This window comes from Equus przewalskii, chromosome 1 (genome assembly GCF_037783145.1).
Source record: "Equus przewalskii isolate Varuska chromosome 1, EquPr2, whole genome shotgun sequence".
NCBI classification, from domain to species: domain Eukaryota; kingdom Metazoa; phylum Chordata; class Mammalia; order Perissodactyla; family Equidae; genus Equus; species Equus przewalskii.
The window spans coordinates 119165875-119189049 of NC_091831.1; the positions used below are offsets into that span (position 1 = coordinate 119165875).

The 23175-nt window shown below is 51.1% G+C and overlaps 1 protein-coding gene across 2 annotated transcripts; it reads left to right on the plus strand.

Moving 5' to 3' along the window:
* Nucleotides 1–42: 42 nt before the first annotated feature.
* Nucleotides 43–23111, plus strand: SCAMP2 (secretory carrier membrane protein 2). Of its 2 annotated transcripts, XM_070575006.1 has the most exons (10): nucleotides 43–1327; nucleotides 12555–12623; nucleotides 13071–13169; nucleotides 13696–13824; nucleotides 15080–15197; nucleotides 15747–15875; nucleotides 16567–16726; nucleotides 17815–17916; nucleotides 21162–21282; nucleotides 21539–23111. In XM_070575006.1, the coding sequence occupies exons 1-10, from the start codon at nucleotides 1121–1123 to the stop codon at nucleotides 21671–21673; spliced, it is 1269 nt and encodes a 422-aa protein (XP_070431107.1). In that variant the 5' UTR covers nucleotides 43–1120; the 3' UTR covers nucleotides 21674–23111. The 2 variants fall into 2 exon arrangements, with proteins under 2 accessions (XP_070431107.1, XP_008520465.2); XM_008522243.2 differs by lacking the exon at nucleotides 13696–13824.
* The last annotated feature ends 64 nt before the right edge of the window (nucleotides 23112–23175 follow it).

Here is a 23175-nt window from a genome sequence, read left to right on the forward strand (position 1 = left end):
AAGAATATGGGCCTTTATGGAAAAATAATTGAAGGATTTTGTTTTTTTATAAACAGATCATTTTATTTATTTATTTATTTTGAGGAAGCTCAGCCCTGAGCTAACATCTGCCAATCCTCTTCTTTTTGCTGAAGAAGACTGGCCCTGAGCGGACATCCATGCCCATCTCCCTCTACTTTACATGTGGGACGCCTACCATAGCATGGCTTGTCAAGCGGTGCCACGTCCGCACCCAGGATCCGAACCGGGGAACCCTGGGCCGCTGAAGCGGAATGTGCGCACTTAACTGCTGCGCCACCATGCCAGCCCCTAATTGAACGATTTTAAACCGAAAGTCCCACAATAATTTTGTCCCCTTTACATAGATTTCTGGTTACAACATGAACAATAGGACAATTAGCAGCCCTATACCAGTCCAGGGTAAGGAATGACAGTGGCTGGGTTCGGTGGCAGCGGAGATGAGCAAAGCCAGAGAGATATGAATAAATAAGGTGTTTGTGGGGAGCGAATCAACCACCTTCCCCATGGCTGATGGCTCTATTGCTGAATTCCTTCGTTCACTTGATAAATGCTTGATGCCCAGATTCAAATCCCAGCTGAGGCCCTAAACCTGTTTGGGCTCAGGGGTGCTCATCCCTAAAACGATAAAACTTGGCATCAGGGGGCGAGGCCTAAAAGATGCAGGGGTCAGCTAGTGTAGGGGACGGCTACACGGCCGGTTCTTCCGAAAAGAACCCCTCTCCTCGGCCCCTACCACCAGAACCGTTTCCTAGATCGAAGTCCTCTCAGATTAGGAACTCCATTTTCCACTCCCGCCGAAGTAGGCTCACCGTCCTGCCCCTTCCTGAAGCAGTGCGACTTTCCAAACTTGCCCTCCAGAGAAGTGAAGGGGTTAAGTTCTGGTTCCACTTTGGGGAGTTTCCAACACAAAGCTGGAAGCTATCAGACCGAGGCATTTGGGAACGGCTCCAGCTCCGGCTCCATCTCTGGCTGCCTAGTGCCTCTGTGCCGCCTCCACTTTGAAGCACAGGAATATAGAAGAAGCGGATGGAAACCAAACGCCTACCGCCGCTCTGCAGTGGGGTGGGCAGGGAGGCGGAGCGGACCTCTGTGTCGTCGCATGACCCCGCCCCTCTGGGAGGGCATTGCGCCTGCGCTGGAACGGCTGCCTAGCTCCCGGAAGTCCAGGGTCTGTCCGAGGAGTGCCGCTGGCTCTGGGTGCCTAGAGGCAGAAGCGCTTGCGGAGCTCGCCCCTCGGCCCCCGACCACCATGTCGACCTTCGATACCAACCCCTTTGCGGACCCAGTGGACGTAAACCCCTTCCAGGTAGAGCTACCAGCTCACAGCTCTCTCTAGTTCCGAGGGCCACCGCCCGGGCCTCTTTCGCCAGAGCCGGGAGACGTGGCGTAGGAGGGATGGGCTGTCTGTCCAATGGGACAGCGAGCTCTGAGGGCTGGCCTATCGTAGCGTCTGGAGGGCGGTACTAGCAGCAGGTGGAATTGCGGAGGGGCGGGGCTCTGTAGCCTGGGAAGAAGTGGGATCTTCCAGCTCCTGGGACGCAGCCCCTTTGACTAGACACTGCTGGGGAAGGGGACTGGAGTAGGTACGGTCAGGGAGATCCCGTACTGTCAGGGAGAGAAGCGACTTCATCTGATGGGGAAGTGTGGCTACCGCATCCCGCAGTCTTGGGGAGATACCTGCCTTGAGTCACCTTACGAGAGGGAGTGACCCCAACATAATGAGGAAGTGGAAGCCTCTGGTGGGATGGAGAAATGTGGGAAAATCCCAAGACACCCCCCACCCACCCACCCAACAGCCAAACTGACCTATAAACTATAAGAGAGCCCTTGAGATTTGTCAGGAAAGGAAGGCTGGGAGAGGGTGAGAAGGTAAGCCCAGCTGAGAGAGTGGCCTTGATAAGAATTCCACTCCTTGGTCATAGGTCTAGTTTGGACTGGGTTTTGGCCGGACAGGACAGCCCAGATTAGGGAGAGAAGAGAAGTGAGGGGGCTCTGAGGGTGTTGAAGCACAGGTAATGTTGGTCTGATGGGCCTGTGTGTGGTGGCAGGGTAGTTGAGGCGCAGTCACTTATGAGCTGGCCTGACCTTTGGAACAGGTGATCGAGAAAGAAACAATCTTCCTACTTAAAGCCAAGACCTTTCTGCCTTTGAGCTGAGCGCACAGGGGTATTCCTTTTTCCTGATGTAGGACTGGGACTCTTGTTAGCTCCAAAGCTCCTGTGCCTCTCGTTTCATGTCTGCTCGAAACCAGTTCTAGGGAAGCTTGCTTGTGCTGACTAGTGATTTATGAGCCCCGAGGTTTCTGCCCTGTCAGGATGTCACCAGGCACATGAACTTATCCTGCTTGTACTTTCTTTTGGTCATTAACAGTTTCAAAGTTTCCTGCAGGTATAGAGGAAGTCCTTGGAGGGGTCCTTCCTGTGTCTCACAGCATTAGCTTTCCCACCTTAAATCCCTTCAGGGGTCAGAGCAAAGACAAAGGAGACTTAACTGAAACAATTATGTGCTGTCAGGAGAGTGAAAAATGTCTGCTGCTTTCTTGGTGTCAAAGTGACTTAGCCAACAGGAGCTCTCAAGGCAAATTTTGGTGGCTTGTTCTTTGCAACAGGGAATTCCAGACGTTCTTGTAGCTTAATGCTTCTTGACAGAACCTTTGCAAGACCTCGGCTCTTATGTAATGCAGTCATCTCTAGTAGTTGAGTAAAGAAAAAACGTTTGAATTTCTTCCTGCCAGTGTCTTCTGGTAACTGTTTTGCTTTTTACAATACCGCTGTATAATACTGGAGTTTGAGTTTTAGTAAGGATCTAGTAGCCTTTTGGTGTGTCTGCTGTGTGATGATTTGCCTTTTTAATTTTTATTCTGTCAGAGTCAGAAATGAAATGTCTGCCCCTATCTGAAAGTCATAGGCAGTATGCTGTCTAATGATGCAGAGAACTTGTCCCCAGTGCCAGCAGTGGGCAAGATAGTTGGCCTGAGTTCTGCCCTGTATTAATAGCAGCTTGAAAGGCTTAAACCACATCTTCAGCCCCAGAAATGATTGTGCAAACTGTGGTAGAAGTAATTTCTGCGTTCAAGCAAGAGAGTCTGTCTATCACGCAGCCCCAGGATATGGCAGGACAGGAAGCAACTGTGGTCCCGTAAACAGCAACATCTGGTGGGAATGCTGTGTGAGGAGAAGAGGGCTGGCTGCCTACGATTTTCCTCCTCTCTATCCTGGGCTGGGTTTTTCCTCTTGGCACACACTTCTGTGGAGAAGGAGCTTTGGACTTGAGGCCACCAGGCTCCTTCTTCTGGAAAACTGCCCTCGCTCTCCTTGTGATGGTATTGTCTGCTTCCCTGACTGCCAGGGCTGGGACATTGGGTGACTGGGTGTGAGCCCAGCTTCATTTACCCAGGGTGTTGGTACAGAGCTCAGGAGAGAGCAGGTAGGGAGAAGATAGGCTCAGAAACTGTCACACCTAGTCAGCCTTCAGAGCAGAGTTGTTTTTTCTGTCACTCCATGGTGGGTTACGAAAATATACTTAGTGTTCCGAGTCCTTGGTGGACTATGAGAGCTAGGAACATCCTCAGAAATCTATTCCAACCCTTCAGTTTAGAGATGAGGAAACCAAGACCCCAGTGAGGATGGGACATGCTAGAGTCCCCAGCTAATTAGCAGCAGGAAGGGGCCCAAACCTGGGTCTCAGTCCCAGGCCAGTGCTGTTTTAAAAGTTTTTGAAGCTCAGATATTGGTCTTAAACTGCCTTGGGGTTATTTAGGTCAGCTGAGGAAACAATGTAACTTCACCAGTGTCATCATTCTTGAAATGAGAGTACTGGTAGTGGTGAAACTAGTAAATTAGTATTAGCTAACCAGTTTTTCTTTTCCCAGTGGGTGGGGATGAAATAATGCAGACTGTATTGTGCTTTTAAAGACAGTACTTTATAGCAGCACATGTTTTGAGTAATACCAGTCTTGAAAGCTGCTCAAGGTTCTGGGGTCAAATAAGTTCCATTTTTCTTTTTTTTTAAAGAGTTTATTTTTTTTCCTTTTTGCCCCCAAAACCCCCCAGTAGATAGTTGTGTATTTTTAGCTGTAGGTCCTTCTAGTTGTGGCCTGTGGGACGCCACCCCAACATGGCCTGATGAGTGGTGCCATGTCCACGCCCAGGATCCGAACGGGCGAAACCCTGGGCTGCCGAAGTGGAGCGTGTGAACTTAACCACTTGGCCATGGGGCCATCCCGTCCATTTTTCTTGAAGATTGAAAAGGGTTGTTGTTGGGTAAAGGTTCTGAGAAATCCTACAATAAAGACATTTGCTCAACTTTATTTGATCTAGCATTTCTAAGAGTTTTTCAACCGTGGAATCCTTTTTCTGTTAACTCTTGTAATATCCCCTGAAACTCCCAGTGGGCCTTTAAGTTGACTTCCTTACCCATGTTCTTTACCCACCTCTCACTCCCATCCCGACCCCACACTGTGGGCATGGGATTTTATGACCTCTCCCTTGTGTATAGTTATAATTTGGGTTATTAGAAAACTTCCTGCACAGTAAGAGCTGTGAGTAGAGAGTTAAGTCACAAGAGTGCAGCAGAGGTTTTACCAACTCCTAAGAGGAAGCAGGAAACTGCAAGCCAAGTGTTGCCAATTTCACAACCTCCACTGGCACACCCTCATCCCTCTGTTAACAATGGCGCATCTGCTTTGTACCCTTTGGGTATGTCGGTCCCTGCTTTGCACTGATTCCAACCTGTCTGCTCCCGAACGTTTCTCGTTATGTCTTGTTGAGTGAATGAAGAGGTAGAGGGCTATAGGTTGGCACTGTACTGTGCATTTTATTTTCCAGCTGTCCACTAACAAGCAGATCACCCAGGCAGATGCTGGGGCTGCTGTTGTCCTTGGCCTTTCTGCCGGATTACCCAGGCAGGCAGCATCGATCTCGAGGAGGGGGAGTGGACTAGCTGGTGGTGCTGAACAGAGAAAGCCTTTCAGTGTTTGTGAGTTGCCAGATTACACAATATCACTCTCACATGTTGCCTCCTCGCAGTTACAAGATAATCTTAGTGGCCTGGCTGCTTCCCAAGGATTTAAAACATTTCTGTCCTGTGGGAGGAGAAAGTGGTGGCAGAAACGTGATGTGGGTATGAACAAAGTTACAAGAAGTTCCCTGAACAGACACTAAGCACTTTGCCATTTCTCAGAGAGGATCGGCTCCAGCTTGACTGTAACTTTGGGAATTCTCAAAACCACCAGATGGAAGTGGTAGAACTTTCCTGTGGAACAGGAGCATTGACTCAAGAAATTTGAAAATGGCAATGTTCATATAGTTTAACTGACTCCAGACAGCTGCCCAGGTGGGAGGGTGTCTCTCTGCCTTTATGGTTGGCACCTGGAGCCAAGCTGGGTGTTAGAAAGTTCTTGGCCAGAGACATAGGTGAACTTTGACCCTACCCTTCTGTTAAGTTTTCTTTGGAGCCACTTGGTGTAGAATAATCCTGTGTTCGGAGAAATGGTAATATTTAACCAGGACAAACAAGGGGTACTTGCCAGTCGTTCAGAGAAGAGTGCCATGCATATTAGCAAGGTGTGAGTATCCAGAAGTGCCCCTTTGAGATGCTGACACATTAGTGCACATCACTGAGCCCTGTTGCTCCGAGGGCCCACGTAGGAGACTAAGCCAGAGCTGCTTGCTGATCATGACAACACTGTGGGTACGATAGAGGCAGTTAAAACTCGCCTAAAGGAGCTGTGAGGGATCTGAGGAGGAAGGGCAGAGTCTTGTAGTAGATGGGGCTTGGGCCGAAAGCAGAAAGCCTGGCAGCCGGGAAGAGAGGATATTTCAGGTAAAGGAGCACCAAGAACCAAAAATCGCTTGTGCACACTGTCGCCCCCACAGCCTCAGGCACCTCCTCACTTTTAGATCCTGTGGTCTCTTCGGGAGCCATGGGCCTGGGATATGTCTGCTTCTTGTGACACACATGTTCGTTTAGCCAGGCTTTCTGTCCTTGGCCTGTTTAACACTGGTAACTCTCACCTCCTTCAGCTTGGTTTCACTTGCTGTCTCATACATTTAGGGATGGTCCTGGAGTTCCGTCCTTGACTTTGTTCTTACTGTATACTCTGAGTAATTTCTTCCACTTCTATGGCTTCAGAATAGCATCCACATACCAGCGATCCCAGATCTAGAACTCTGGCTTTCACCTGTCTCCTGATCTTCAAACCAGCATTTCCAAGGCGCTCTCTTCTTGGATCCTCTCCCTGCTCCTGCACACCCACTCCTGAAAAACCTGTTTCTCTTCTCCCATGATCACTTGCTCAGTGGGGGCACTGTTCACCTGTTAGCCAAGCTAGCAACCCCAGACACTCAACTCTTTCCTTTCCCTTCCCTTCCCCTCTCTCTTGCCTTGCAGTAACTCCATACCCTGACCAACCAGAGAGTGGCCAAGCCTGTGGCATCTACCTGAGAAGGGTCTCGAGTCCATCCCCTCTTCTCCATCCCCAGCTGTTATGCTTTAATTCAGTCTGCACTGTCACCCAGTGGACTGTTGTGTCCCAGCCAGTCTTCCCACCATCCTCCTTCCTTGCACATTGCACTCTCCTCCCTGCTGGCAGAGATGACCCTGGCACTCCCTGCTCCCAATCTCTACTTGTCCTCCGATGCCCCTGAGGTAAAGTCCAAACTCCTGTAGGCTGGCCTGGCCTCCTCTTCAGGCTGCTTCCCTGGCACTCCTGGCTCCTCTCTATACACACTGCTCCACAGCCCCCAGAACCTTCTCCTGTTCCCTGAACACATGTAAGCTCTTTTTAAAGATGCTGTGTCTTTGCAAATGCTGTTCTTGCCTCCCTCCTTAGGGCTTGCTGAACTTCTTTCGTCTCCTAAGATCCAACTCAGATGCCGCCTCTGTAAAGCCTTCCCTGACTCTCCCCAACAGCTTAGTCCCTCCCTCCCCTGTGACCCCGTTGCATTTGCCCTCACCCTGTTACAGCACTCACCTTGTTACAGCACTGATCATGGGCTATCACTGTCTTTTTTTTGTTTTGGGGGGGTTTTTTTGAGGAAGATTAGCCTGAGCTAACTGCTGCCAATCCTCCTCTCTTTGCTGAGGAAGACTGGCCCTGAGCTAACATCCGTGCCCATCTTCCTCTACTTTATATGTGGGGCGCCTGCCACAGCATGGCTTGCCAAGCGGTGCCATGTCTGCACCCAGAATCCGGACCAGTGAACCCCGGGCCACTGAAGCGGAATGTGTGCGCTTAACCGCTGCGCCACCGGGCCGGCCCTTGGGCTATCACTTTTGCCCTGGCTTCTGTTTTGTTCTCTGTAGTGTTTGCTTGTTGGGTGCAGGGACCAAGGCTTTTTCTTGATGCCCTGGCCCTACACTTGGTGTGGAATGGTTTTGTGTAGGGAGTAAACAGACGCAGCTGGAAGGAGATGGCAATGGCTCAGTCTGACTGAGGACAGACTGTGCTGAAAAGAGTGCTCGTGCCGGGTGAGGGAGGGCCTTGAACACCAGGCCAGCTAGTGCAGACTCGCTTTTCCCGGCAGGTCTGTGCATCATTGCTGTGGCAGGGCGGCAGGCCCAAGAGTGCACCTTGCTCATTTGGTGGGTTCTCAGACTTTCTTTTAAAAAAATATATGTGTACGTGTGTTTTTAAAGTAAAGATAACATAAGGACAATATAGAAAATTTGGAAAACAAAATAAATCATCCGTATTGCTACCAGTCTTGTGCAACCACTGTTATTTTGATGTGTTTTCTTGCCAGTCTCTTTTCATGTGGGTACTTTTGACAAAATCATCATTTGGTATTCATGTAACAAAGCCTTTTCCCTATTCTGCCCTGTGTTCGTAGGTGTGATTTTAATGGCTGTTCAGGCCATCGAGGGGATGTGCACCAAAACATACTGAGCTCACTGACATTGGATATTTAAATCATTTCTTGCTTTTTTTCTCCTCTTGTAAATACTGATGCAATGAATATCTTTGCAGATACAGATTTTTACATTTTTGTCATATTTCCTTAGGATGGATTCTCAGATTCCGGGTCAGAGAGTACCAAGGTTACCTGTGCTCTTTTTGCACGTGAGACCCTGCCACTGGCCAGTCTGGGGCTGATTGCCCTTTCTTGTTCTATGACACATAGCCATGTCTCCAAAGCAAATAGGACTTCACAGAAGTTCCAAAGTATTGGTGACTCTCTGCCCCCCGGAGAGTGTGGCTGGGTTTTTTAGTCCATGAGGTATTTATTTAATGTGTTTACTTGGAGCCTGAAATAAACCCCATGCTTGGAGCTTGGGTGGAGAGTAGGGTGGGAAAACAAGGAAGAGTCACAGAAAGCTCGAGCACAGCCAGGACCTGTGAAATGCATGGGAAGACATTGCTAAACCAGTGAAAACAAGTGTGTTTTTCAAGGCCCTTCCTGGCAGAGCTCGAACATAACTCTGCCTCTTTTCTCTTAGGTCCCTCTTACCTCAGCTACGCAGAAGTGCCCCCCTGCCCCAGAGCTGTGGTGGGCCTTACTGACTGGGTCTTTGCCCATCTTTCTCCCCTCCTCTTGGAACCCTGCTTCCCTCGAAGCCCTCCCCAGGCCTCCCCTCCCCTCCCCTCCTGTCTTCACTCCTCCCACGGCTCTTGTGCTGTGTGCACCTATCTCAGCTACCCCAGATTGTGGACTCCAGAAGGGCAAAAGCTGTGTCCTCTTCATCTTGGTGTGTCCCTCACACTGTCACTGCTGAATGAGAAGAAGTGAGTTCAAGAGCTTTATATTTGTTATAAATTCAGTAAAGGGCATTAGTCAGTCTGAGTCCTTTCGGCACTCAGGGAGTTTTAGGTTACTTCTTCGCAGGTGAAACTTAGCTCTCACCATCCTTTTAAATAACCACTTGACCCACTTACGAGCCAGTTGATGCTTGGTGAGCAGGAATGAAGGATGCTGCTGTTGACTTCCATTTATGACTTGGAGTAAAAGCTGAGGGTCCTCATTCAGGCCAGTCAGTGTAGTCCTTACTTGCAACCTCTCTGCATGTGTCCCACCAAGGGTGTTCTCCACTAAGGACTTCTCTGAAGTCCAGAAATAAAGAAACGAGCAGAAGCAATCATCCTGGTCACTCCCGGTGCCCTTCTCAGCGTCCCTCCAGAGTGGGTTCGTTCATTCAACCACATGTTGATAGAGCACCTTACGTTTGTCAGGCACTGTACCCTGGGGATGCCCTGCTGAACAAAGTGGACCCAGGCCTTGTCCTCTCAGGCTTACCACTCGTGTCTTTGGAGACAGACAGACTTAGAATCAGAATGGGGCTCAGCCACTAGCCCTGAGATTTTGCACGAGGGAGCTGGGCTTTCTCCCTCACACGGTGGTTGGGAGGTTGAATGAGGAGGTGTGTTGTAGCTTTTCTCAGCCAGGGCTTTGCAGTTGAGCCACAGAACACAGAAACTGATTGGAGTGACTGTTTTCTCCATTCTCTCAAGGATGGGATGTAACCAGGACCATTCTAGGTGCACAAGAGAGAAGTCAAGTCATTGTAGACAGTGGATGCCTTAGAGCAGTGGGGCTTAATTCTGTCAAGAATCAGGTGGAGAAAGGCTGGTAGAACCTTCTTTTCTTTTTTTTTAAGATTTTATTTTTTCCTTTTTTTCCCCAAAGCCCCCCAGTACATAGTTGTGTATTCTTAGTTGTGGGTCCTTCTAGTTGTGGCATGTGGGACGCTGCCTCAGCGTGGTTTGATGAGCAGTGCCATGTCTGCGCCCAGGATTCGAACCAACGAAACACTGGGCCGCCTGCAGCGGAGCGCGCAAACTTAACCACTCGGCCACGGGGCCAGCCCCAGAACCTTCTTTTCTGACAGCTTGACACAGTGGGCAGTTCTAGGGTGACTAGAATTTCACAATAGCATCATTGCATGGTAAGCCTGGCACGTAGTAGACACTCAGTAAATGTCAGCTCCCTCCTCAGTCCCTCCTCCTCACTCCCTCTCTCACCAGGCCTCAGCTTCTCTTGAAGCTTTCCTGAAGCCACACACATCTTTCAGAAAAATCCAGGTGGACTCTATCCAGATGGAAGATACCCATCTCTCAGTGGTCCAGGCTCTTTCTAGGCAAGGTGCTTCTGGGCCTGGGGCTGCCGCTGTGATGCAGGTGCCCCCACTCCCCATGCCCTAGCGTTTGGGCATTACCTCCTAGAGAAAGGAGAGGAGGGCCTACAGCATGCAGCATTTATTCTCAAACATTACTTCTGGTCTGCATCAGGCCCTTCACCAAGCACTAGGGAGCCAGAAGTGTTGGACACAGAAGCACCTGGCTGCAGAGTTACAGCCTGCTAGTGGAGACAGGATTTGTTTATGGTGAACCTTGGTGAGGGGTCTAGGACCCGGTCTTTAAGATTTTAGAAAAGGAAGAAAGGATCAGTGTGGATAGGGTAGTCAGCCCCCCACACCCACTCCCCCAAATCCTCTTCTGGCTGACATTGGTAAAGGAAATGAAATCTCTTCATGGGTCTGGAGGTGCTTGTTAAACTTGTACACCTCGGCCGGGTGTATATGCCAGCACGCAGAACTGCTACCAGAGCCCCCCTCTGTCCTGTAGTGACTCAGACTCAAGTAACCAGTTCCTTGGATGGTGGATATGATTTCAGTGATTTAGCACACTCTGCACTGGGGCTTGGTGTCTACTGAGTCTGAAAGGGGTACAGATACTGAACCCCAAATCTTTTTTGCAGGAAGTCAGCCCAGTAATTCTGGGAGAAATCATCTAGTCGTTCAGCCAACACATAATCTCAAGGCCAGTTCCTACAGCTTCAGGTGGCCTCCTGAACCTCACCTTGGCACTTTGTCCAAGTTGTAGGAGCCACCACACAGGGATGGTGTCCAGCAGAAAGGACACAGCCACATTCCCTCCTTGCAGAGGAGGTTGGGTGGGAGTGCAGGGGATGAGGCCCATCCAGAGACAAGAAGTGAGTTGGGGTGGTGTGCTCAGCTTTGGGCTAGGCCGTGGGGCCTGTTGGACACAGTCTCTAGGAACTCATGGCCCAGGTGGGAAGATGAGAGTTAGCATGCGTGAAAAAGTCAGAAAACACCTTCAGCGCTGACCCTCAGCTCTAGAAATGTTATAGGGAGCCAGCTCCCATTTTGAGACCAAGGACAAGTACTGCACCATGGTGAGTATCCATTCCCACATCTAAAAATTGAGGGGCTTTTCTCTGAGGGTCTATCTAATGTTAACAGTGTGTTTAAGAATCCAATCTATGGAGGCTTCCTGGTGGAGGTGAGGCTGGGCCAGAAGGACAGGAGCATCTGGACGAGTGGTGAGGGACAGGGCGGGTAAGGTGTGCAGACAGGAGAGCCTAAGTGAGGCCTTGTAACAGGGGCCTTGGCAGAGTTCAGTGGCAGGCTGCCTGTCCTTCACAGCTGTTTCTCCCAGAGCCCAGGCATCACTGTCAAGCTGGACCTGAGCCCCATACCATATTATGTTTGGGGAAGGGGTGTATAGGACCTCTGCTGGTGAGGGGCAGGGTGAAGACAGACCAGCCTCAGGCCAGCAGGGAGGCTGCTTGGGTGAAGAAGATGGCAGGGAGCCCTGTGCAGGCCCTAGGCCAGAAGGGCTGGCCTCAGCAGAGATCAGATGGAAAAGCGAAGACTGAAAACTCAGGAAAACGCTGTGTTCTGAGGACATTTTTGCATTTTTTGAAAAGAATCCAGGAAAAAAACCAAAAACAAACATTTTCCCGGCTTTTCATCTGAGCCCTTCGTGTCTCTATTCCTAGCAAGCGTGCCTGATTTAATCAAATCAGCACTGGCAGCCAGCACCATGTTTGTGTTCCAGAATCTTAAACTGTCCTTTAAAAAAATAAGAGGAATTGGGGCTGGCCCCGTGGCCGAGTGGTTAAGTTCGCGCGCTCCGCTGCAGGCAGCCCAGTGTTTCGTTAGTTCGAATCCTGGGCACGGACATGGCACTGCTCATCAGACCACGCTGAGGCAGCGTCCCACATGCCACAACTAGAAGAACCCACAACGAAGAATACACAACTATGTACCGGGGGGCTTTGGGGAGAAAAAGGAAAAAATAAAATCTTTAAAAAAAAAAAAATAATAATAGGAATAAATGCTTTCTATAAAATAATAAATAAAACAGTCCAGAAAAGTTGTAAAGTGAAAAGTGAGTCTCCACTCGCACCACCCCATCCACCCTCCCTCCCCACCAAAGAAAAACTCCTTGGAAATAAATATTATGAACCATTTTGAACCTATAAAGGGCACTAACAAGAACAAGTGTGGTGTCTATTCCCAGGCCTCAGAGTGTAAAGCTTGCTCAGGGTCTCTTCTGGGAAGTCGTCTGGATGGAACTCCTTTTCCAGAAAGGGAGAAGAAATTGCAGCTGTGGTGTGGCACGGGCCAGGCACAGGAGCCTTCAGGAGAGGCTTTTCAGGGCACTAGGAAGGACCCTCAGTAGCCTCACTTCAGCCAGGTGTCCCTGGGTGGGGCTAAGAGATAGTAATGACCCCCCTTGCCAAGGTTCTCTCTTCTCCCCAGTGTCTAATGGCTCTTTTTCACCTTCTTAGGATCCCTCTGTGACCCAGCTGACCAGTGCCCCTCAAGGTGGCCTGGCTGAATTCAACCCCTTCTCAGAGGTTGGTGAGCATGTCCTCTTTCTGAGTCCCCAGGTCCTCTGGGTGGTGCTGGGGTCTCTGGGGCAAGGAGCCTTGGCAGAGACAGAGACAGCTCTAAGCAGCTGCAGTCCTCAAAGGGACAGTCCTAACATGAACTCGGGGTAGGGGTAAGGATGAGGAAGTCACCAGTTCTCCCCTTGGGACCATTAACAGGGCCCCTCTTTGAAGAGGGCAGGGCAGTGCCAGGGAGCTCTGGATCCAGCAAGGCCAGGGGTGCTGGGTTAGGCATCACATTACCCGGGGCCTAAGACTGGTTGGCCAAGAAGCTGTAGGGGGAGGCCCAGGGCAGGTCCTAAGGGAGTGCCTCTCACAGGCAGGGGCACAACACTCACCCTGCTGTGGGTTTGCCCCAACATGGCCAACTAGTGGAGCCCCACTCACCTCCCTCCTCTGATCTGGCCCACACAGACAAATGCAGCGACAACGGTTCCTGTCACACAGCTTCCTGGGCCCTCGCAGCCAGCGGTTCTTCAGCCCTCAGTGGAACCAACCCAGCCAAGCCCCCAGGTACTGTTAACAAAGATCCCTTTGGCTTCTCCTTTCCAGAAAGGGAAGCACCCAGACCAGTAGTTGAGTCCTGAGATTGGGGGTGGGCAGAGGGCCGTAACCCCTGACTCTTTCCTGCAGGGGCCTCTTTGATAATCTCTTTGGAGTTGGTCACTTGCACATGAAGGGTCTGCTCTGTCACCCTTATCCTCATCCCCCCATCCCACTACCAACACTAAAACCTGAGTTCAACTCACCAGACTGGGGTCCTTGGTGTCTTCAGAGAGAGCTTTTGCCTGTTGTGCCATTCCAGATCCTCCTGGGGCCTTTGGTTTATTCTCTCTTACTCAGGGCCGAGAATCTCTCTGTCTTTCTTTTTTAACCTCACTTATTTCTGCCTGCCTTCCTATTTTCCATTGTCCCTTCACCAAATACTGTGAATCTTGTCGGCTTCCTGCCCGACACTCTATGCCATCACCTCCCTGCCTTCCCCCGTACTCCTTGTGCCCCCAGTGAGCATGACCCACAGTGGAGTTGTATGTTGCAGCTCCTGCTTAGACAGGCCAGCAGGTTCCTGCCTACCAGATTCCTGGCAGTGAGCGAGTTCTCAGAGAGGCAGATGCTACTAGGAGGAGATAGTAGTCTCAGAGACAGCTACATGCGAGAGCTTCCGAAGGTAGGCAAAGTGTAGATGAACACGAGGGAGGGCCAGGTGCCTGGAGCCTGCCCAGGCTGGGCTTTGCACTCTCGTGGGTCCCACACTGCTCCCACCGTCTGACTGGTCTTGCTTTCCTCCTTCCTGGCACCCTACGGCCCTAGGCCCCACCCATGACCCTAGAACCCTGTGGAGGTGAGGCAAGGCTTAGAGGGAGGGGTGACTTTCTTGTTCAGCTGGGTGGTGGGCTGTAGGGACCGGGGTCCTGTTCAACTGAAGTCACAGATTTGGGGAGAGGAGGCTAAGACCCTCAGCATGGTCCAGTGTAGTCAGTGGTCCTGCTTCTGCCCCCAGTGCCTGCAGTTTACCTCCTGATGGCAGCCTCGGCTCCTTGGAGAACTCCTTTTGGAGAGTGTGTACTTGTGTGTGTACACATATGTACATACATTATGCCTGGCTTGTCATCCTGCGAGGTGACCAGTTTAATATCTGCTCCCTAAAAAGGAGTGTAGGCTTCATGAGGAACTGGGCCCAACAGCTGCAGCTGGAATGCCAGGGCCAGCTCTGCTCAGCCTCATGTCGAGTCCCCTAGCTGCCTCACTTGGAGGCCCTGCACTGCCTGAAGAGGGAAAAAGCTTGGATTCTGCACATCAGGAAAGCCAGGCAGGGCAGGGCCAAGCCTAAGGGGCTGTCCTGGAATGTAGCCGGTCACAGGTCAGGTGGACCTCAGGTGGCAGCTCCTGGGGATGGAGCGGGGGAGCTGCTTAAATATAGACCCCAGAGACTCCAGCTACACACGGTCTGCCCACAAGTGTCGCCCTCCCCACTCACTGCTAACAGGATGGTACTGTTTCCCTTCACATGCACGCCCTCCAGGCTCTTCAAGTGGGGCTTGGGTCTCTGGGTTTCTGACTACAGGTCAGTCTCTTGTGAGGCCTTTTGCCCTTTGCTGATACCCCAGAAGTCACTATACCTGAACTTTGCCTGGACTCCAGGATGGGGGAGAGTTCTATCTCAAGCTCAGGGATGAAGGGGAGAGGAGAGCCCTGGTAATGGCTAAGGGGGCCAGAGGTGGTACAGAGGTAGTAGAGGACAGGTCACCTTGGCCTCTCTGTCGTGGTCTCAGGTACCCAAGACACTGTGGGGCTGGGACTGCCTCTGGGACTCCCTGCTGCCTGTCCCTGCATAGGGCAAGGCCCTTCTGACTTCCTACCCAGGCTGACACTGTCCCTATGTCTCGTGTCTGGCTGCCCTCTACCTCCCTGGTTCCCTCCAGGCCGTGGCCTCTGCAGCCCAGGCAAGCCTGCTCCGGCAGCAGGAAGAGCTGGACAGGAAGGCAGCTGAGCTGGAACGCAAGGAGCGGGAGCTGCAGAACACTGTGACCAACCTACATGGTAAGGGAGGCCCCGCGGGCCCTGGGCTGCTGTGCCTGGCACAGGAGAGTTCCCTGAGCCTGCTTGTTCCTGGGGCCGCCTGGGGACTTTGCTGAGCTCTTGATCATCTTAGAATGGTGTTGGTCCTGGGGAAAAGCAATAAGGTGGGATTCAGGAGACCTGCAGTGTAATCCTAATGGATGCAGATTACTTCTGCACTCCTTCCCAGCTCTGAAATTCTTTGATAGAGTGAGGGCACTGGTGCCACAATTCCTTGCTCGTGATGATGAACTTTTGTGCTTAAGGGCTGCTTGTCATAAAAATAATCACTTAGGCCATTTAGTTCTGTGTTTTCCCATGCATTTGGGGTCCATTATCTTGGAGTGAGCTTGTGAGTGTTGGTGTTTCATCACCCTTTTCCCATCCCGCTGCATACCCATGAAGACCCTGAGCCCCACTTCCTGGCACCCTTCTGCGAGCCCTGGTTTGGCCCATAAACTGGGCCTGTATGTGCACTCCACGATGCTGCTGCTGAGGCTGGGCCTCATCTGGTCGCCTGTTTCCACACAGTGAGAGAGAACAACTGGCCGCCCCTGCCCTCGTTCTGCCCCATCAAGCCCTGCTTCTATCAGGATTTCTCCATAGAGATCCCTGCTGACTACCAACGGATATGCAAGATGCTCTACTATCTCTGGATGTGTGAGTCCCCCTCCTGCACTTTGAGCTCAAGGGTGAAATGGGATGTGACTTGAGAGCTTTACCTATGCTGTGGCTGCTCCTCCCTGGCAGACTCCAGCCTTCCTCAGTGCTAGGCCAGGCTAGGGGGTTACCTTCTACCTGCATAACTGGCCCTCCACAGTCTGCTTCCTGTCCTGGGAATCTCCTTGAAAGGGCCAGTAACCACGGATCAAGTAGGGTGGGACTAGCCAGAGGCTTCTGAGTTCCTGTGGAGCTCATTGCTCTGAAAGGCCCTCTGTAGGTGAAGGCCTCCCCTCCCCATAGGCCCCTGGGCTCCTGGGAGTGAGGATCAAAGACTCCCTGTAGCTCCACTGTGGGTCATCCAGGGCCAGGGGAGAGTTGTTGAGAGGAAGACTTCATTCCCCAAGGATCAGCCCTTTGGTCTGCATTCCCCCCTCCACCGCCACCAATCAGATACCTGGGCTGTCCCATCACCTCTTAGGAACTTGGTTTAGTCCCTGGTTTTGAGGTCCCAGAAAAGCAGGATTTGGGAGCTAACCCTGCCTAGGTACAGACCAAGGTCCTCTCGTATTTCTCCAGCTGCCCTCACAGCATGGACCTCATTTCCTCTCCAGGGAGTGGTCTGCCATGTTGGGGAGCCCTTCAGCCACCTTGGTACCAGCCCATCTCTCTCTCCTTTCCCCCTTCCCAGTGCATTCAGTGACTCTGTTTCTGAACCTGCTTGCCTGCCTGGCTTGGTTCTTAGTCGACAACACCAAGGGAATAGACTTTGGCCTCTCCATCCTGTGGTTTGTGATGTTCACCCCCTGTGCCTTCCTTTGTTGGTACCGACCCATCTATAAGGCTTTTAGGTGAGTAGGGCAAGGGGTGAGTGTATGGCTGGCATCCTAGGTGGCAGGCCAAGGGCCATATGCTCTGGGTCTCCATTCCAATCTTAGAGCAGAATCAAATGGTGGGGAAATTCACTTTCCCATTCCCACACATAGTGAGAGCAGACAGGGATCAAAAGCCAGTTTCCTCAGTTGTTGTGCCTGAGGTCTGCTCTGGGCACTGTCCCTGGACTAGGCACAGGAAACGTAGAGAGGGGATCAGGAGCTTACTTGCCCTCCCACTGCTCCCAGTCTGTGCAGTGGGATTTCAGTCAGTGCGAAGAGGGAGGGGACTTTCTTAGCTCCCCTCTGAGGCTCTAGAGTGTATTTCTCTGACAGAGTCAGATAAGCTCTCAGCTGCTTATCTCTCCATGCTCATTTATGCCTCCCCCCACCTCCCCAGTAACTCTTGAGCATTGCTGAGTGCCAGTACTTAACCAGTTGACCTAGAATAGACACCGTGGACATTAATGGGTCCACCTCAAAGACCCCTAGAGCTTTTGGAATTGCTCCTCAGAGTTGATGCTTTCAGGGCTGGGAGCCCAGCAGGCCCTGGAAGGAGGGGGCAGGGCAGTGGCTGAACCCTCCCCTGCACTCAGCAGGCAGGACCTGAACCCTCACTGTATTCGGGCCCTCAAGGACACAGAGATAGAGTTTTGTCTGGTGTTCTCTACTCCTCAAATACCTTTTCTTCTACCCAGGCCTACAGTTTTATTATTAGAGATTTATACCTTTGGCTTAGATTTTCTTGCCTCTTATGAAATGCAGATAAGTGTTAGGCTCTTGATATTGTCCTTTGGGTGAGCAACTTTATTAGCTGTTTGAGGAAGAGGTCAAGCATTGACCCCTTAAACTGGAAGGCAGTGAAAGGCAAGCCCTTTTTGATTATGGTTGTGGGTGTCTGTGTGTCGGTGGCCTTATGGACAGTGTGGCTGGTCCCCTGGAGCTCTGTCTACTCTCCCATCCTGCCACCTGGCTCATAGTGAGGAGAGATGTCATACCAGGTGAGGAATACCGAGGAATGAGCCCCAAGTCCTCTTGTGACTTCTGATTTCCCCCTTTCTCCACAGGTCTGACAACTCTTTCAGCTTCTTCGTGTTCTTCTTTGTATTTTTTTGTCAAATAGTGATCTACGTCATCCAGTTGGTCGGCATCCCTAACCTGGGGGACAGGTGAGACCTGGGGCGTCGCAGAGGGAATTACGCTTTGGAGGTGGTTTGGCCTCTCTCACCATTTCCCCACTCCCAGAGATGCCGCACAGATGACTCATCTTCTATCCTGGCAGGGAGCTGGGGTGGGGGTGGGGGGTGCCAGCTTGGGTGTGCCTTCCTGCTCCCTCTCCAGTCCTTCACCAGTGGCCGCTCACTGTCTTACCTTGCTTGCCACTTTCTAGGGTGTTGTGGGTGAATGTGGCCTGAATCCTTAGGCTACCAGGGCTGTGTCCTGCACTGGACGGCGTCCTCTTCCTTTTCTCCTGCCATGCCCTCCTGGAAGCTGGTGCTATTTCCACAGGCCCGAGATGAGCCTTGGGTTTGGGCAGCTGCTGATGGCTCTCCTGGCCTTTGCAGACCCTGAGCTGTGACTTTTCCAGATGCCCTGTACATCAGGAGTTGGAGCCTAGCCTCTCATGGACTGGCTCCTTCTGGCTACTCTCTCTCAGCATACAGCTGGCTTGAGTTTCCTGGGCGCTGCAGTCCACAACTCAAAATTAGTCTCAAAAAGAAAAGCTGATGGCTGGTGTTTTCCTTTCTGCCCCAGTGCACATGCAACATTATAGAAAGGTCAAGGTGGCATGTGGCTGAAAACCCAAGCCTGGAAGGGCTATACTATTTTGGTCCCCTCCCTCCAGTAGAGCTGGCAAGTCCAGAGCAGTGGGGAGGGGGCTGACCCACCTTGCACTCCAAGCAAGTGCATGCTGCCCTCCTGCCACCCCTCTTCTATCTCCCTTCACTGTTTGTTTCGTTTTTTTTAAAGACTGGCACCTGAGCTAACATCTGTTGCCAGTCTTTTTTTTTCTTCTTCTCCCCAAAGCACCCCAGTACATAGATGTATGTCCCTCTGGTTATGCTGTGTGGGATGCCACCTCAGCATGGCTTGATGAGTGGTGCTATGTCCGTGCCCAGGATCTGAACCAGCGAAACCATGGGCTACTGAAGTGGAGCATGTGAACTTGACCACTCGGCCATGGGGCCGGCCCCTCACCTTGCTGTTTCTAATCTGGCTCCTTTTCTCTTTAAGTGGTGACCTAATTTCATTACTCATTACCCTAAGTGAGATCCTGGTAGAAGGGCTGTGATTAATAAGTGCTGTTTACACCCTGGACGGGGAGTCAGAATGCTTGAGTTCTGGCCTTGGCTCCACCCCTCACTGCCCTGCCTGGGCCTGCCTAGATGAGCTCTGCAGCCTCCAGCCTTTCTCATCTCACCTCATAACACCCACAGGTGGGTGGATATAATCCCCCCTTTTTTGTTATTGATTGTAAAATACATATAACATAAAATTTATCATTTTATTTACCACTTAAACCATTTTAAAGCATACACTTCAGTGGCATTTAGTACATTCAGAGGTTGTGGAGTCATCACCACTATCTAGTTCCAGGACATTTTTATCACCCCAAAAGGAAACTCCATACCCATTAAACAGTCACTCCTCGTTCCCTCTTTCCCTGAGTCCCTGGCAACTGTTAAACTGCTTTCTGTCCCTCCGGATTTGCCTATCCTGAACATTTCATATAAAGGGAATCCTACACCATGGGACTTTTTGTGTCTGGCTTCTTTCACTTAGCATGATGTTTTCAAGGTGAGTGATGTAGCGTGTACTAGTACTTCATTCATTCTTATGGCTAAATAATATTCCATTATTTGGTTATACTGCATTTTGTTTATCCACTTGTCAGTTCATAGACATTTGGGTTGTTTCTACCTTTTTGCTGTTATGAATAGTGCTGCTATAAACATTTGTGTACAAGTTTCCAGATACTTGTTTTCATGTTTTCTGTTCTTTTGGGTATGTATCTAGGAGTGGAATGGCTGGGTCATACGGTAAGTCTATTGAGGAACCAGCAAACTGTTTCCCATAGTGGCTGACCCATTTTACATTCCCAGTAGCATTGTATGAAGGTTCCAGTTTCTCTACATCCTCAGCAACACTATTTTCCTTCTTTTTTCTGCTATAGCCAACCTAGAGGTATGATATCTCATTGTGGTTTTGTTGGCATTTCCTAAATTTCTAATGATGTTGGCCATTTTTATGTGCTTGATGGCCTTTTGTATATTTTCGTTGGGGAAATGTCTATTCAAGTCCTTTGTTAATTTAGTAATTGGGTTGTCTCTTCACTGAGCTGTTTATATATTCTGGACATTAGCTCCTTATCAGATACGTAATTTAAAAATTTTTTTCCATTCTGTGTGTTATTTTTTCACTCTCTTGATAGTGTCCTATGATGTACAAAAGTTTTTAATTTTGATGAAGGCCAATTTATCTTTTTCTTGTGTTGCTTGTGCTTTAGGTGTCATGTCTAAGAACTATTGACAAATCCAAGATCATGAAGAGTTACCTCTGTTTTCCTCTGAGATTTTTATAATTTTAACTCTTATTATTAGGTCTTTGATCCACTTTGAGTTAATTTTTGTATGTGGCCAAAGTAAAGGTCCAACTTCATTGTTTTGCACGTGGATAGTCATTGCATGTGGATATCCAGTTGTCCCTGCACCATTTGTTGACGAGACTGTTCTTTCCCTATTCAGTGGTCTTGGCACCCTTCTCAAAAACCAATTGATGACAGATGCATGGTTTTATTTCTGGACTCTCAGTTCTATTCCATTGACCTATATGTTTATCCTTATGCGAGTACCAGACTGTTTTGATAAATGTAGCTTTATGGTAAGCTTTTAAATCAGGAAGTGTGGAGAGACCCCCTTTTATAGATGAGGACACGGGGGCTCAGGAAGGTGATGTGACTGACTGGAGGCAGAGGGTCAGTTCCTAGGCCTCAGTGGGAGGAGCTGAGGGACAGGATGCACGCTGTGGGTTGTCCAGTGATCCTCCTTCCCAGAGAGTGGGCACTTAGGAGTAAGCAGCCAGGCTTTCCAGGCTTTGGGGGGGGTCCCCAAATCCCCAAAACAGCAGGAAATGGCCCTACCCAGTGCTACTCTTGACTGTGAGGGAAGCAGCCACGTTCTCCCTTCCAGACCTCACACGGCCGGAAGATTCCCCATGGGCAGTCTGGGGCCTGTTGGCTTTCACAGAGGCCTGGCCTCTCATAGCCATGGGCTTCTGGCCCATAGAGCTCTGTGCTGCAGGGAGATGCCTGGGTGGTGGTCAGCATACAGCAGCCACTTGGAGAAGACTCCCTCTCAGGGACCTCTGAGGCCCACTCTCACTCTCCCCGTCTGGCCTCCTCCTCCCTTTGTAGTGGTTGGATCGCAGCCGTGTCTACACTGCAACCAAAACATTTGGCTCTGTCGATCATCATGATGGTGGTGGCTGGGTTCTTCACCCTCTGTGCTGTGCTCTCGGTCTTCCTCTTGAAGCGGGTAAGTGGTGGGTGCTGGGCCAACAGCAAACCTGAGGAAGCAAGTGCCTCTCTCCTGCCGTAGCCATGAGGATGTTCATCACTACAGGAGTTGAGCATCCTGGGTCTCCAAAGGTCCAGCAGCTCTACCCAAGGCTCTGGGTGAGAGGCCAGGCAGGCTTGGGTTCCTGGTGGCTCCCTTGGGAGTATAACATGAATGGCTCAGTTCCTGGTGGGCCCACAGGGTGGGCTTCTCTCACCCCAGCCTCTTTCCCCAGGTGCACTCCCTGTACCGCCGGACAGGGGCCAGCTTCCAGCAGGCCCAGGAGGAGTTTTCCCAGGGCGTCTTCAGCAACAGGACCTTCCGCAGCGCTGCCTCGTCTGCTGCCCGGGGAGCCTTCCAGGGGAATTAGTCCTCCTGACTCTCCTCCCTCTGCCCCAGCCTTTTCTCTCGTCTGCCTTCTAGCTGCACTTTCCATGGGTGCCTTAAGCAGTGGTTATGCCCAGCACAGACCTGGGGAGAGTCTTGCCATGGCTCTTCCTCCTTCCTCAGCAACCAGCTCTCCCTTCCGCCCCAGGGAAGGGGAGTGAGGGAGGGACAGGGACTTTTTTTCCACACAGGAGAAAAGAAAAAGAACAAAACGCTTTCTTCTCTGGCGGTGGTTTGGTAGGATTCTTTTCTCTCTGGAAGCAGTGGGATTGAAGTTCTCTTCGCCACACACCCACTCTCACACACACACGTACACATCTTGGATCACCAGCTGACGTGGGCCCACCCCAGCTGGAATTGATTTCTGCCAGGGTCCTGGGACTCCACTCCTCCCTCCCCTACCCCAGCAGGCCTGGCCTGAAGCTGGCTTCACAGACCCAGCCTGTGGCTTCCACGGTTCTGTCCTTCCTTCCTGCCCAGGCTTGGGTCGCCTCCCAAGGGTCGGCTCTCCTGTAGATGGGCTGCAGCCTGGGCGAGTGGACAGCTCTTCCCCAGATCGCTCTGTGCTGGTCTCGGGGCTTCCAGAGCCTCTGGCCTGGCTGCCCCAGGCTCTTCCCTGCCTTGTGTTTCTCACAGATTCATAGCCTTTTAGCCCCTGTACCCACTGGTGTGGGTAACACCTTGTGCCCTCTGGGGCCTTCCCTGAGTCTTTCCCTCTTGTGACTTACTGAATGTGCAATGGGGTTGGTTGGGATTTGGGGATGGGGAGGGATAGAGGACGCTGACCCTGACTTGTCCTGCCAAGCCTTGGCAGTGTCTAGGAGGTTGGGGTCTGACTGTCATGGTGTGCTTTGTTTGGTTCTGTTTTGATATCCTCTCCTTCTGAGGGCCAGCTGTCTTTGCCTTGGCCTCAGATTCCACCCCACTCGGCGCCCCGCACCATCAGCAATGTCTAGCTTCCGGGACTCCGAGGGAGGGCAGGGGGAATCAATGGGGAACTGCAACCTTCAGGCTAGACTGAATAGCCACCTTTCTGAGGAGTCCAGACTAATCCTCCAGGGTCCCCTATCCCCCGAGTAGAGCCTAGGTTACCCTCACTGGTCCTGGGGATTCCCTGGGAAGTGTGTCACTACGATGGGTGCCTGGGAGTCCACATTAAAACCTGCACCCTGTCCTCCAGAGGCTGTAGAGTGGGTGTGTGGACTGAGGGAACTTCTCAAAAAGCTGGCCAACCTTCTGCCTCTGGGACCCACCCAGAGGCAGCCCTCACTCAGACTTAGCCTCGCAGCCCCAGAGCCACTGAATGATGATGGCAGCAACCAAGGATTCGTAAACTCCTTTCTGATATTTTTTTCTTGTACAAATGTATATGTTATGTTTCAATTTTTGTGCTTAAATAAAAACAAGACATTTTCAGACAACTCTGGTTCTGATGTCTGCAGGACTTGGGAGGATGGGGGTGGCTCACAGGGGTCGGGGCTGAGG

Excerpts from the sequence above, each read along its gene's own strand:
- SCAMP2 (XM_070575006.1), top strand. The coding sequence starts at position 1,121 with ATGACCCCGCCCCTCTGGGAGGGCATTGCGCCTGCGCTGGAACGGCTG. Across the intron at positions 13,170-13,695 it reads CAACCCAGCCAAGCCCCCAG|CTCCTGCTTAGACAGGCCAG; the intron begins GTACTGTTAACA and ends TGTATGTTGCAG. Across the intron at positions 15,198-15,746 it reads CACTGTGACCAACCTACATG|TGAGAGAGAACAACTGGCCG; the intron begins GTAAGGGAGGCC and ends GTTTCCACACAG.